The following is a 15,578-nucleotide window of genomic DNA, read 5'->3' as shown; positions in this document are numbered from 1 at the left end:
GCTGCTAAACAAGGACTGCCTGTACCTCATGGGAATTTCAGTGATGTAAGTAAGTAGTAGAACAGCAACATCACTCTTAATAAGACTCTGTTCCTTGTATTCTTGCATGTGAGATTTTGAAAACAAATGAGCCTAATAACCACCAACATTTCTACACTGGTTTTTCCTCAAACATTTATAAAAAAAATTTTTACAGGAAAAAATGTATGCTGAAATTAACAAAATTAGCCCCGGGAGTCTCTTAGTTCAGACCTGAAGGACAAATTGGATCTAAAGCAATCTCTTTGGCGTTAGCATTTCCTGTATGACATAAAACCAATACAATTATTTTGAGAATTGACTGAAAACATCTTTATTATTCAGCTCTATGTCCGCCCCTGCCTTGCAATTACAACCACACAATGAAAATATATTTTTGTAATCTGGGATTAGTCCAAGTACAGTCAACAAAAAAAAAATAAAGACAGGCATACAAAGTCTGTACACAAACTCAACATGGGGTACACAATTTGCAATGAAGTTAGACATCATACAAAATAAAAAAAAAAGTTTATAAATTCACATGGTCTGGGATCTTGGCTCAATAAGGTCTCTCACGGCGGTCTTGTCTGTGGTCCCCTCTGCAGGGCGAGAAGAAAAAAAAATGAAATTTAAAATTACAGATGGTGACTACTAGCTATAGTTAGCAGTACTCCAGAGGCAAAGCTATTATGGGTGAAACTGGTTGGTGCTTAGGAGTGAAAAGCCTGATACAGATCCTAATAGCCTCTGGGAGGCTTTTTATTCAGGTGCAGAAATATGGTATTTATTAGCCACCCATCCCACTCCTAGAAATAAATTTTACCTAGAGTCCATTTTTCCTGGTCCAAAGCTGCCTCTGTCTCCGCCTCTTCCACCGCGGAATCCACCTCGGTCTCCCCCTCGGCCTCCCCGGAAACCACCTCTGTCAAAGCCTCCCCGTCCCCGTCGTTCTTCACCAAATCCGCCCCCTGGGAAAAGAGAATAGATTGCTCATCTCAAAAGGACAACTGTTGTTTTCCTATATTCAGACCTTTCCATGAAAACGCATGTCCTGCGTTTCACAAAATGAAAACAAAAATTATCTTGGCCGAAGACCCGTCGTACATTTGTGTCCTTCCCCATTCAAAGCAAACAAGAAATCTCACTCCTGTAGATGATGCTTCTCTTGTGGTAAGAACTCTAGTAGTTAAGTGCAGCTGATCCACTCCCTAATACTCACCCATATGTGGTCCCCCAGGCCCATCTGGTTTGGGTGCTTTGCACTGATTGCATTCATTGCGCCACGAAAAATTCATGTTCTCGCAGGTCCTACAAGTAGGCATCGTGGGAAGAAAGCCATTACAAACCAAATCAAATTCACAACTCACTACCATCTTCCCCGCCACACAAATTGCTACAGATTTTACTTACGGATTGGGACACTTCCAGTCTCCAGCACGCTGCTGGCCGCCTCCGCCACTAGGGAACCCACCCCGGTTGCCTCCACTGGAGCCACTGTTGCCGCCGCCGCCACTGCTGCCGCCGCCACCAAATCCACCACGGCCCATTGGTCCTGAAGAAAATTCAAGGGAGCAACTAAGAACGTTTTCTTGCCAGGATTTACTGCCTCATTCACTGTTAACAGTTGTTTCTCAACCTCAAGCCATTTCACACATCTTCCAATTGCTGAGGTCAAGAAGTACTGCACTATAAGATATTCCTATCCATTTTACCTCCACATCCTACAACAGAACTTGGTCCTTCACTGCTGTGCTGAAGGACCGATTCTTGCTCTTCTCTTAAAATAGGGACAATAACATGACAGGAAGATGGATAAGTAGATGCTCCATTACTTTTCAGTTCCAAAGATAAGTCTTACTCACCTCCTCTACCGCCACGGCCTCTTCCAACACGGCCATTCCCCCCTCCTCGGTTGAAGTCTGCTCTCCGGGTGGCAAATGAAACTTTAATTGGGTTGCCGGAGAACTCTTTCCCTATGGAATTGGGGGGGGGGGAAGAAACACTTTTGTCCATTACTGTGTTCATCAACAACACTACTTTTTATTTCACTTAAATTCCAATGGCACCGAGACAGTTCCTATCCTATCACTTTGAACACAGCCATACAAATTCCCAGCAATAAATATACAATTCCAAATCAGAGGCCTACCATCAAACCAATCAATGGCAGCTTTTGCAGATGGGGGATCATCAAAAGAAACTGTGGCTTCTCCTTTCAGTTTTCCTGTCTCACGGTCTGTATACAGGTTAATCATAGGCTGCCCAGTTTTCTTGTTCATCTAAAAATACACAAGAGATGACATTCTGGTCAAATGAAGTTTTCATTTCTGTTCATACTATTTAGGGACAATATTTGTTTTGCTGCTCATTTCTGGAGACTGTCCCCCATCTCAAAATATAGGATTCCGGGCAGCTTACAACATTAAATAAAAACATAAAACCCATAGCAGCTGACGCTTACTGTATAATCAACAAAGAGCAATTAATCAAATAAGCAAGGAAGCAAGCAAACAGAAGCGTTCCCATCTTGCATTGGAGCCCCAGGTTTTAAGTACAGAAGCAAATTTTTAGGGCCTTTTTTTCTGTCTGTTATGTAGATTTTGTCTGTGAAGTACAAAAATGTTAACTAGCCTTTAGGTGAAAGATACATTATGAATAGAAACATGTGAAATCATCTTGGAATCTACTATTTTCTTGCTTCAAGAGCAATACAAATTTTGTCTTTATATGTGATTCACAAACTAGATGGGTGTTCCTCTGGATTCCCACTAGCGTATTGCTAAATGGATCCGTGATAGTGTGGAGTATTTGCTTACCTTGATGAGGCCGATCTGTTTAAAGTATTCTGAAACCGACTCAATGGTTACATTTTCACCAAGTCCTTGGACAAAGATGGTGTTATTGTCAGAATTATCCTGCTCATTAGCTGCAAGAAAAGAATTAAGACTTTTAAACAAAATAAATCCCAAACAACACTTTAAGTATCAAACCATTCTGGGTTGTACAAATTTTCAATCTATTTCAAGATTCCCTTTTATTGAAGTGAACATTTTCTTTGACTAAGTGCCACAAATCACCAATCCTGCATTATTAATGTTGAAAGTTGTTTGTTTTTAACACAACTGAAATCAGCTAGTTTAATGGTTTGTTATTCACAAGCATCCCAGAGGTCATAAGGCAAATTTGAAGATGCCCATCAGTCTCAAGTTATCCTTGAGGACTGCTTCACTGGCCTTGAGGAACGCAAGTCCTTTAAGACAGAATGCTTGTCATCAATTCAAAGCTTTGCTTCGATTATTAAGTGGCATGAGTATCAAAGCAGTCAAACAACCACTTACCAGAATCGTGACGTGAGCCTTGGTCCCGTGGTCCTTTTGTCACATGAAAACAAGGAAGGAAAGATTCAGTTAGACAGAGAGTGGGCTCCCCACTTTTTTTCACATCATCACCATCACGACCACATTAGAAACAGGCCAGTGTTGAACATATGCAGCCTCACGATTAGAATATAGGAAAACATACCCGCCCAGTCAGAAGCACACCATGTCTTAATTGTGAGATTATTACATAACCAGTTTAAGCATTCTTTCCGCCAGGACATATAGAACCTAATTTTTGCAGCTTTGAAGGGAGGAGCGTGGCCTCCAGAGACACACTCAAAACGGTACGGGACAACCACCCGGAGGAATCTACTTTTCCACTTTCAGAGCATACATTAGTCACTGCTACCCAGAGTCTTTTATTGACCCTTGATCAGTTTATTTTTTTAAACCTCCAGCACCATGAGGCCTGTGGCAGAATTCTGCAACCTATTCCACTTCATTTTCTTGAACACAAGAGCTATGTGTTAAGTAGACACACCACCTTATACCACAGAACGCATTTTGAGTAAGTCCTTTTACAAGATTAGATCTTTAGTTTTGATAAACCATCAGGTTCTTTACTCGCACCAACCATTCTATTAACATATTATATACACAGATTTCTTTAAGAAACATTTTGACACCTTTCAGCACATCCAATCATAATTACTTTTGAAAGCGTATGCCCAACACTGGTCTCAAATGCATTAACAATCCTATGTCGACCATTTTAAAATTTTTGTGCCAAGCCTTTTTCAGCAAACCCTATGGGAACGTTCCTTAAAACCAAAAACCACCTTTTATGTAACTTCGTATTAAAACCAAACTTTCTTTAGAATAGAAGCCTATGAAAACATTTATTTGTCGAAGAGCTCTTAAGAGTTTCATACAGACAAAATTATACATTCCGGTTTGAAGGGAGTGGCCCCTCGCATTTCCTTCTTGTACCAGTGGTTTTTTAAACAAGGTAACATAAACCTTCATTTTTCCATGTTTCTTCAGGACTGCATGCACTTCCATTAACACTTTTTAAGCCAACATTTGCATGTGTGTTTCTAACAAGGGACAACACACAAGCCCAACATTTATGAAGTGAATTTTTCCACGTGTTCTCCCACAAAACACAAGTCTAGGTTTCATTATTTTTTTCCAGTCTTGTTGCATAACATACAACCAAAATTGGCCCGAAGGACTTGGCTGAGTAGAAAACCCAGAACGTGGAAATCAGCGCCACAGATACAACCAACCATTTTGGCATATGTGCCACAACAGGGAGTGCTCCCATAGGTTTTTATCTGATAAACGGTGGCTTTTCATTTCTTTGGCATACAAACACGAGTCTCCGAAAAATAATATAATAGAAATACACTTTTGTGGTTCAAGTTTTTGAACTCTTTGGACTTACCACCAAATTTATTGAAGCCACCACCTCGCTCACCACCGCTGAGGAGATAAGTTAGAAGATAATGATGCTTTTTCCATGGCTAAAAAGGTTTTGTTGCTAGAAACTACACCATATCCATTAAGATGCTGGCCAACACTTATGTTTGATTCTTCCTGAAGATCTAAAGACAACCTGCTCCACCTTTTTCTTGCCCTCAGCATTTTTTTTTAAATAAAGCATGATACCCTTGAAAAGGTTTGCAACTGCTAATGTTTAGTCAATCTTGCTTCCGATCTTGAACCCGTTACATGTGGCGTCCTGATGCAGCTTTGGGGACAAAGTTGTTTTCCTTGTAGGTGTTCCTAGTCTTGGCATGACTGGTGAACCAAGCTTTTGTTTTTAAAATATTGCATACCGTGCACACTGTTATTTCTAGGCCACTTTTCTCAAATTATTGTTTTTGCAAAGCCTTTGTTGCATACAATCCTACGTGCAGATATCTGCTTTGAAAGCGTGTATAAAACCCATTCTCTCATCAGAATACTCGTAATATTAAATCACTCAGCTCTAAACACTGCATTATCTGCCTGCATTAAAGATCTCTCTCCCTTCCTCAGACCCTTAACTAACATGTGGAAGGTGGAGATTTGATTAAAGTTCATTGACTTTCACACCTGTGGCACACAAAATGCAGAATTTGTTAACAGAGCAGGTATTGTTAACAGAGCAACAACTTTTCATAAGCAAACAACCCTTCAACTACCCATATCTATACTCACCTCTCTACTATCTTGTCTCCCCCAAATCAGAACCCCCACATGGTCAATGTTGCTTAGCAATCATTGGCAATTATTTTCAAATACCAACTTTAGTCACCCCTTGATTTAAAAAAAAAAAGGAGGCAGTACAAGTACCTAAGAACAGTTTGAGGATACTACATGGTCACTCGTAAACCACAAGTACAAGAAATAAGTAAACATGAACACATCCATTTAAACCCAATTTGACAGCCATTACATGGCTAAACCATAGCATTCACCCCAAGGAAAGCTGGCTTACAATTTGCCCAGAAGCATGTTGCTGAAACAATCGTAGAAACCTCAAGTTGCTATCAGCATATAAACCATGCCCCTCATTAGGTTTACACTGGGGTGGAATTGAAGGACAATCCTATTATCAATCTCCTTTCTGCAAAAATTGTAGTAGTATTGTATTTTGTAGTATGAGAATCCTCTACGTACTTGTACATGACTGTAACGTGTGTCACAGAGAAGTATAATTCACCTTTGAGGAACGGTACTGATACTCATATCAAGTGCACCTTTGAGGTTGTCAACAAATCCAGGTAGGATTACAAGATGAAAATACCGTATTTCACCCCATGCACCAACTTGTTACTGCGATGACTGATTTGTCAGAAATTTTAACTCCTTCACATGCAGGTAATAGAATACCTTTTTGACAGCCATTAAGAATTCACCCAGTACAAAAAAAAGCACACCAATTGTGTACAAGGTGGTTTTCCCAGCCTTTTCCACCAAAACTTGTTTTCATTTTTCAAATTTTGTACCCTCCCAGAAACGCTTAGCTTTTTTCAAATACTAAGAAAAAAAATTAAAAACCCACTCCCTCTACCACAACAACCTGTTAGACACCTACCCCATGCCACCTCCACGGCCACCTCTGTTGCCACCTCTACCACCACTCCGATCAAAGCCACCTCTACCATATCCGCCGCCGCCACTTCCTCCTCCACTGCCTCTGCCACGACTGCGGTCCTGTTGACCCCCGTATCCACTTTGATCCTGGCTGCCATAGCCTCCTCCACTACCACTTCCGCTCATGGAGGACTGATCCTGGCCATAGCCACCAGCTGGAGAATGGGAAAAAAACAAAACAAAACACCACGCACCAAGATTATATAACATGACCTTTGACTTCCGACAATAAGAAAACATGAGTAGGGAAGAGTAAAATTCTTGCAGTGGTCCTACTCTCCATCCCACCAGAATCAGACATTATATTCTCTAGACTTCCCCTTTGCTAAAATTTAAACCAAGATGAAGCCAGGTGTGTGAATCAAAGGACAATGAGTTGGGAAAAGAAAAAAAAATCTACTCACAACCGCCGCCACCTCCTCCAGTGCTGCTGCTGCCATATTGACTCTGCTGGCCGTAGCTCTGAGGTGGGTTGTAGGAAGGTTGCTGCCCGTAAGAGCTTTGCTGCTGGCTGCCATAGCTTGACTGCTGCCCATAACCCCCGCTTTGGGGTTGCCCGTAACTGGAAGTTTGGGAACTGGTGCCATAACTGCAGATTTCACACAAAAAACCAAGCATAAATAATACCGTTCTAGCCTCATTCAAAGTACACCCATGTTTTTATCCTATTAGGATTCTTCAGGTTCCCAGCTCCAGACCCATCCCACAACTCTGAACAGGAAGGGGAAAAAAAAAGCCCAGGAGTTAGCCCATTTACCTTCCAGTGCTGGAACTGGTTGGCTGCTGAGAATAGCTGGGATAGGATGATTGCTGTGCATAGGATGACTGTGACGTCTGACTACTGCCATATCCTGTGGATGAGCCATAAGCTTGTGGTGTGGACTGAGTGCCATATCCAGCTATTATGTTTAAAACAAGGGGGGAGGGAGTTCAGCAATAAATCAGCATTAAATCTGGTGTCGTTATCAATGGCTGCCGGATTTCCCACCATTACTTACAGCTTTGAATTAAATACAAGAGTTTGTATTTGGTTCAAAAGGTATGTTTGTTTGGAATATGCAGGAGGATGTAACACAACACCTGCCTACAACCCACTAAAGAGATATATTTGTTGCCAAGACCACATAGCTGCATCAGTCTCCCAACAATAGCTATATCATCCTGCAAAATGACATGGTTGCTTTAATAACTCAGAAGGGTGCTGCATTTGCTTCTGAAGTACAGCACAACCATAACACGGATGTTTTAATGAACAGATACTATTGCCAAGTTGGGAAATACAAAGGTCTCACAACCTTACAGTCATCTTTCTAATCCCAAATCAAATTCTATAATTTTAGTGAACAAGCAAAGAAATTCCAATAATTATCACCAAACTTTATCATGGGATGGGATGCAATAGCGTCATATCCATACTTTTGCCTCTATAAACCAAGTCTATATGTTGGTGTGTTATAGAACTGACTTGGAAAAAACAAGCCAGAATCACTTATTTCCCCAGCTCAGCTGATCTCTCACATTTTCCTATGCAGTTATGAAGTTCAAAAATAAGACTACTGTACTCACAGCCCTGCGTCTGACCATAAGACGAGCTGTAACTACTTTGGCCATATCCAGAAGTATCCGCTGATTGCCCATAGCCACCATAACTCTGCTGTCCATATGGCTGGCTAGTTTGTTGAGAATAACCTTGTGTGGGTGGAGTTGGGTAGGCCCCATAACTAGTAGAAAGGAAGAGATAAAAATCAGCCAAGTAAGGAACTTATTTCCACAATGAACTTTCAGACTGTATTTTTGCTTTTCACTGTATATCTAGTGTATTCTCTTTAAATTACAAAGGTTGCAGGTGCATTTCCAAGATAGCTGATAACTCCACAAATGAGGGAATTGTGCTGTGTAACTCTGAAAACTTACTGGAAATACTCAGAAATAGGCAATACATTAAACTTCTTCTACTTTAAAAACAGCTTTAATATTCTCTATGGTTGGAACAAGTTAATAGCTTTCCAGGAGCCCTTGGAAACTTTAGCATTATGGGGTCATCATGTTATCAAATTGCATTAGGCAATTTAATGAATATTCTAAAATAAATGAAATTTTAAGCATCATTCCCTAAGTGCAACTGGGCTAGACATACTATTTGTAAGGAATTATGGTTATTAGTACAGTTTAATCGCTAATCAAGATACAAGTCTGAATTTGTGAATCAGATTTCTGGACAATTCAGTGCCACAAAATCTTCACATTTTTATAGAAAAAAAACTTGCCTACTGAATGCATGATATATCAAAATATCAGAGAGATAGGTAGTACATTTTGATAAACAAAATAAAACAAACATGTTACTCATAAATAGAAAATTAATTCCAATGTTATTTACCTCTGTGTTGCTGACTGGCTATAATCTGCAAGAGAATTGGGAAAATTAAAACAGATCCACTTTACAAATTTTAAGAACCTAACACAGTGAAAGGCAATCCCCAATTTGTATTACATTTCACAGCATCCCCAAGAATCAGGGCCAAAAGATGCCCAGTTTTATTTCAATTTCTGAGATGTCACAAGTTATATAGCATTGGCCATACATCTGTACAAAGAACTGAAAATGTTTTGCAGTCCATGGCTGTCATTCACTACTCAGAATAGATACATATGCTCAAGAGCTGTATCCCAGTGCTGGTTCACAGTATTGCACAAAAAAATTCTAAAATCTGTTTGCCACCTTGGCATGAGATTTGCAGAATGTGACAATAAAATATATTGTTACACTTCAAATGCTACCCATTATGCACAACACAAATGTGAAAAAGCAGAGCTTGCCCCTGTAACATCACATTTAACTTTGTTGTAGCTGTTACCTGGATTTTCAGGTTTCATTAGTTTTTTTTAACAATATTAGCATTTAAACATGGCATCCATGCCTCCTTTTGAAGTTCCAGAAACCATGTTTTTTTTCTTTTTAACCAAGCTAATATTTTTAATGTAAAAAAAAACAATCTTTCAGCAATTAAATGGAGAGCATATTCTGGGAATCCTTGGGATACACTTGCCAATATTAAAAAACATACAAACCTGACTCAAAAAAGGAATGATGTATGTAACCCATAAATTTGTTGCTGACGAAATGTTACCTAGAACCAGTACTTTCTACTATTTCTCGTCCAATTCATATCTTCTACTGTTGTTTTCTAATACATCAGATATACTGAAAGCATCATTTTGGTAACCTACAAAAACTTGACCACCCTCCATCTTCAATAACATCTTTTGCTTTGCCTGAAGTATCCATGACTCATGGAATGCATGTGTGAAAAAGCCAACTTTGCAAAGTTAGTGTCTCTTTCCAAATTCAGAGACCATATTTTTCATCTTTACACCAATCTGGATGCTTGAGTTTTAGGCAACAGCTGGGGATGATTCTGGTGGTCAGTTTAATCAGATTTGCAGAACTTTTTTTTTGGGGGGGGGGAGCAAAATTCAAGAATCCTTTCAGTCCAGAAGGGGAGGGGGTAAGAATTAAGAACTTTGAGGGAACAAACTGTTACCTGGAATGTTAGACTTCATTATTAAGACTTTTAAAAGGGTAATATTAGCATTTTTTAACAATTGCAATCTAGGCCTCTGCTCATAATTTTAAGAAAACATGTTTTTTTCTCTTCTTAGCCAAGGCCATTTTGGTATGTCAAGAACTTCCTTTTTTGGCAACTACACAAATCTATTCTGGAAGTCCTTGAATATACTTGCAAGTGTTGAGATACAAACTTGACTAGGACAGGGAGTATGTCACTCATAAATCTGCCACTTGTAATAATAAATAATAAACCTTTATTGTCAAAGTACAACATGTGTACATTGAGATTAGCTGAGCCTCCCCCCCCTGCTCTCTCCCCCCAACACACAGTGACAACAAACCCTCCATCCTACCACACCATGTGAACCAACTACACCACACACCAGCCTCCCAAGTCAATTCTGCATAAGATTATGTCCCATTTAAAAGCCTAACAGCCCACGGATAAAAGCTATTTTTCAGCCTGTTGGTATGGCTGGCTATGTTCCTATATCTCCTACCGGATGGTAGGAGAGTAAAGAGATACCGTCCAGGGTGTGAGTCATCTCTGAGAATCTTCCTCACTCTTCCAAGGCAACGAGCCCTGGCGATGTCATCCAGTGGTGTCAGGGAACAGCCCACAATGTCTTGTGCTGTGCTCACTACCCTCTGTAATACTTTCCTATCTGCGGCTGTCAGACCAGCATACCAAACCAAAATACCATACGAGAGGACGCTCTCTATAGTAGACCGGTAAAAGAGGGTCATTAGCCATTGTTCTACCCTGTTCTTCCGCAAGACCCTAAGAAAGTGAAGCCTCTGTTGGGCCTTTCTAGCCAGCTGGGTTGTATTAACTTTCCAGGTCAGATCTTCACAGAGGTAAACTCCCAGAAATTTAAAGGAGGAAACTCTCTCCACACAGTCCTCCCCGATGTAAAGTGGGGCAGGTTCCTCCCTTTTTCCTCCGGAAGTCTAACACCATCTCTTTCGTCTTGCCGATGTTTAGGTGCAAGTTGTTGTTCCTACACCATATGGTTATAGTTTTTGTACCTCCGCCCTATATGCTGTCCCCACCTGTAATAAGACCCACCACAGTTGTATCATCTGCGAACTTGATTATCGCAGTGGATGGGTCAGATGATACACAATCATAAGTGTATAAAGAGTACAGGTAGGGGCTAAGCCAGGGGTCGGCAACCTAAAAAAGGAAAAGAGCCACCGGGAACCAGTTCCATCACAAATTAAAAAAACTGGGAGCCGCGCGCGTGTGTCCATGCACGCGCAAAACACCGTTTTGCGCATGCGCAAAACGTTTTTTGCACATGCGCGGACGCACGCGGTTGCCATTTTTTTAAAAAAGTGAGATGGAACCGGTTCCCGGTTGCCCGACGGGCCGCGGCAGCGTCCTCAAAGAGCGACGCCGCGGCCCGTTCGCGCGGAGGTACGCGCGCACCTCTCCAAAGGTTTGGGGAGGTGCGCGCGCAGCTCCGCCCATTCGGGGAGGTGCACGCGCACCTCTCGGAACGGGCCGCGGCGTCGCTCTTTGAGGAAGCTGCCGTGGCCCATCTGCAAAGCTGCCGCTTTCGGCAGCTTTGCAGACGGGCCGCGGCAGCGTCCTCAAAGAGCGACGCCGCGGCCCGTTCGCGCGGTGGTACGCGCGCACCTCTCCAAACGGGCGGTGCCACTCTCCATTTGGAGAGGTGCGCGCGCACCACTGCCCGTTCGAAGAGGTGCGCGCGCACCAGGCGGCTGGGAGCCGCAGGAGACGGCTCAAAGAGCCGCATGCGGCTCTGGAGCCGCGGGTTGCCGACCCGTGGGCTAAGCACACAGCCCTGTGGCATGCAGGTGCAAAGCTTCAGGGGGGTGGACAAAGCAGACCCGACCCTCACTCTTTGTAACCAATCCCTAAGAAAGTCTTGAATCCAATTGCAGATGGGGGGGGGGGAGAATTTCAAGTCAGTAGAATATATGAGAATCAATGTCTTCTTATTGTTTAAGTCTCATACATAATCAATGTCTTTATTGTTTGATCATTCGCTTACTGATGTTTCACATGTACTTAATGTATCCCATCATTTGTTTCTGTACCCTATATAAAAATATCTGATCCTCCTTAATAAATGCTTTTTTTTTTGCTTTGCCTCAATCGCTGCATTCGATGTTTTGGATTTTGGGGTAGGTGAAAAAGACCACCTTTGCATACGTAACAGTGTTTTCTCTCAAATTCAGTCAAGTTAGGACTGCCCCGACCTGAAGACCTGGCTCTTTGAGCTTTCCGGCCCAGGCTGAGAGTTTTTAATTGGGGTTTTATATTTTTCAGGGATCAAATTTAATTATTTTAATTGTTTTTAACTTTTGTATTGTTGACGTTTTTAAATACCTTGTAAACCGCCCTGAGTCCTGGGGGGGGGGGAAAGGGCGGTATATAAATTCAATAAACTTCAACTTAAATTAAGGTCTTCCTTCAGCTCTAGCCTGGGACAGCAAGCAATTCCTAAGTGCTCCAATTCTCCTTGTGCAAAGGTCCATTAAAAAAACAAAAACAAAACCCATCCAACAGCCCACGATGGCAAATAACAAGCAAATAATAAGAACAGCGGGGGGGGGGAAGAGCCAAGGCCGCGCTGTCAAAATGAGCGACAAGCTTAACAAGGACTGAGGGGATAATTCACCTACCCATGAGAGCAGAAAACAGCTGTTAAGGCTCAGTTACGAGCTTGAACAGATTTAGATTCGGCTGAAGGGGTGTGTGTGTGTGGAATTGGGGCCGAGCCCAGCAGCTCCTTTTAGTCCCACTCTTAAGGGAAGACGGGCGGGGAGTAGCGCGCGCTTCCCTCAGCGGCCGAGCAGCCGTTTGGGCGCGCGTGGGCGAGCTGGCATTCTTAACTCTAAACTATGAGGCGCAACCGTTGAGGAAGAACCCGGATGTAACACTGCGACAAAGAAAAAACCCGGCTTCTACGCGCACGCGCCGTCGGCCCACTCAGACTCGCGGGCCCGCGGCTAGACGAGGCAGCGCATGCGTGCTCCCGATTTGCCTGGTGGTTCAAAAAAGCCAGCTTCGCCCCGATTTTTTTTTCCTCCAAACGTTCCGTCTCGCGCATGCGTGGTTGTCGCCGTCCCTCAAGAGTTCCGCGGAAACCCCGTTTCTCTCTCTCTCTCTCTTTTGCCGCTCCCTCCCTCCCCTCGGGTTCTCACGCTTTCCTAAAATGGCCGCAGCGGATGGCGCAGTTTTAAGAGCGATGGCGATGGGCAAAGCCTTCCGCGGACAGGGAGAAAGTCAATTCGTTCAACCTCCCTTCCCCGGTCTCTTTTAAAACAGGCTAGGATCTAGAAACCAGCCCAAAGCCTCCCGTCAAGAGCTCTGGCCGCCCCATCCGTCTGTCAAAAGGGGGGCGGCTTGTCCCGCTCCCCAAAATAAACGGGGCAGAGACGCGACTCCGACTCATCTCGACCGATGCCTCGCCTCTCGGCCGCCCTGCGCGCTCTCTCAAAGCCCCGCCTCAACGGAAGCCCTGAAATCTCACTGGCGGATTTCTCTTGGCAGTCTCGCCCGAAAGCACGAAGCGTCGGCTCTTTCGCTCCGGGTTCCGATCCGAGGCACGTCCGCCTCTTCCTCTTTCCCCGATTCCTCCCTCCCGCGATGGATCCCCCGGAATTGGCACCCCTGCGGTAAAGCCTCTTCCACGGAAGCCCATTGGCCCTAGTGCCCCATCGCTCGTTCCCTGTGACCACGAGGACTAGCGACTTGACCCTGCTAAAATCAAGCTTAAAACCCTGCGCGCGCGCACACACGCACGCACGCACGCACGCCCGTTGCAACGGTTGTAAGAGCCCGGCATCCCCTTCGCGGTCTCTCCGGAAAACCGATCGAGTCTCCTCTTGCCCTTCTCACCGTTGGACGCCATCGCCGCAGCTTCCCGATCAACCTTCCCTCCGCGTCGCCTTCGCCGCAAGTCCCGGCCGCTCCCTTCGCGGCAAATATACCCGCCCCTCCCCTTTCCTTTTGGGCAGCACCATCTTAGAGGGTAGGGGTGACCAGGGGAAGTCCTTTGAATGAGGCCAATTGCCTTGCGTTCTAAAAAAAAAGAGAGAGAGAGAGAGAGACTCTCTCGTTCACTGATGAGCGTGCAAGCTCCCACCCGAAGTTTCTTTATTTGGAAATAAGACTTCCCGCATCAGCGGGAAGAGATTTAGAAAGCCAGCTTCTTTCCTCCCCCCCTCCGCACAGTCGAAATGGTGCCAGCCCGACCTGCTGGGTGGGCATGAGATCACGACGGCAGCCTGGGCGCAACCAAAGCACGAAGTGGAGGGGGGGAAATGAGGAGAAATCGGGGAAAGAAGCTGTCCCTGTGGGCCTCTGTGGTGGAACCGGGGGTGGCGTCTTTTTTTGCAAGGCAACCCTATGGGTTAAATGTCAGAGGAATCTAGCGTTATTTAAAACGGATTTATAGACCGCAGGGGTTAGCACACTTCGGATCTAGTTCTTAGCAGAATAATAATAATAATAATAATAATAATAATAATAATAATAATAATAATAATAATAATTAATAATAATAATAATAATAATAATAATAATAATAATAATAATAATAATAATAATAATAATAATAATAATAATAATAATAATTTATTTTATTTTTTATTTTAATCCCATTTATATCCCGCCCTTCTCCGAAGACTCAGGGCGGCTTACAATTTAAGCACAAACCAATGTGCTTAGCAATAGCCTTCATTCTATGTATATGCCTGCTTATTAGGGCTTTTGGGCCCCCCCAAGCGGCATTATTACAAAGTCAGCTTATTGCCCCCAACAATCTGGGTCCTCATTTTACCTACCTCGGAAGGATGGAAGGCTGAGTCAACCTTGAGCCTGGTGGGATGCGAACCTGCTGGTGTTACTTAAGGAGGCATTAGCCCACTGCGCCACCAAGGCTCCTTAATAATAATAATAATAATAATAATAATAATAATAATAATAATAATAATAATAATAAAGTTGGAAGGGACCTTGGAGGTCATCTAGTCCAACCCCCTGCTCAGTTCTGGGAATCCAGCATCGGTCGCTTCTAAGAGGACAGAGGCAGGCCCCGTGAAAGGCATCGCTGCAATTCAGGCCCATCGTCTTTCGGGACAGGAGGGGGAGAAGATCTGGCTGAGCGGTCCACCCTTTTTCGCCTCTTGCCTGGTGCAGTTTTGCACGCTCCGCTTCTGAAAAGGGCTCCGAAACTGTAGCCAGCGCTGGGGCAAAAATCTGGCAGCTCAGCCCCCCCCCCGATCTTGCTAAGCCCACTTAACCAGCATAGCACACAAGCCAACAAAAGCCCTTCAGATCATTATAAACAAATCAAAAGACCCAGCAACCCCAGAAGAAAGGAACAGGAGTCATCTACAATATACGATGTAAGAACTGCAACAGTCACTGTGTAGGTAGGGCAAACAGGCAGAAGACTGGCAGAATGCATCCATGAATACCAACTGGCCGTCAAAAAGGCATGACGAAAATTCTTTCATTTCACAACATGTAGACAGATTAGTTT

The 15,578-nt window shown here is 43.4% G+C and overlaps 1 protein-coding gene across 1 annotated transcript; it reads right to left on the bottom strand.

Moving 5' to 3' along the window:
• Positions 1–402: 402 nt before the first annotated feature.
• LOC308677011 (uncharacterized protein) lies at positions 403–14,011 on the bottom strand. Its single transcript, XM_081343113.1, has 15 exons — positions 13,931–14,011; positions 8,866–8,890; positions 8,052–8,206; positions 7,243–7,384; positions 6,890–7,074; positions 6,427–6,640; positions 4,789–4,826; positions 3,360–3,392; positions 2,838–2,947; positions 2,171–2,300; positions 1,884–1,994; positions 1,432–1,573; positions 1,241–1,329; positions 845–989; positions 403–620 (listed from the first exon to the last, which is right to left on the bottom strand). Exons 1-15 carry the CDS (start codon positions 13,941–13,943, stop codon positions 581–583), a joined length of 1,572 nt encoding a protein of 523 aa, XP_081199239.1. The 5' UTR covers positions 13,944–14,011; the 3' UTR covers positions 403–580.
• Between the last annotated feature and the right edge of the window lie 1,567 nt (positions 14,012–15,578).

This window comes from Vipera berus (genome assembly GCF_964194415.1).
Source record: "Vipera berus genome assembly, chromosome: Z".
Classification (NCBI taxonomy): Eukaryota; Metazoa; Chordata; class Lepidosauria; order Squamata; family Viperidae; genus Vipera; species Vipera berus.
This window is presented reverse-complemented; position numbering and strand designations above follow the sequence as displayed.

Bases quoted from the DNA above. Each gene is read 5' to 3' on its own strand.
- LOC308677011 (XM_081343113.1), bottom strand. The intron at 1,330-1,431 runs GTAAGTAAAATC...GCCTACTTGTAG, and splicing joins GACTGGAAGTGTCCCAATCC to GACCTGCGAGAACATGAATT. The intron at 990-1,240 runs GTGAGTATTAGG...CTCTTTTCCCAG, and splicing joins GCCTGGGGGACCACATATGG to GGGGCGGATTTGGTGAAGAA.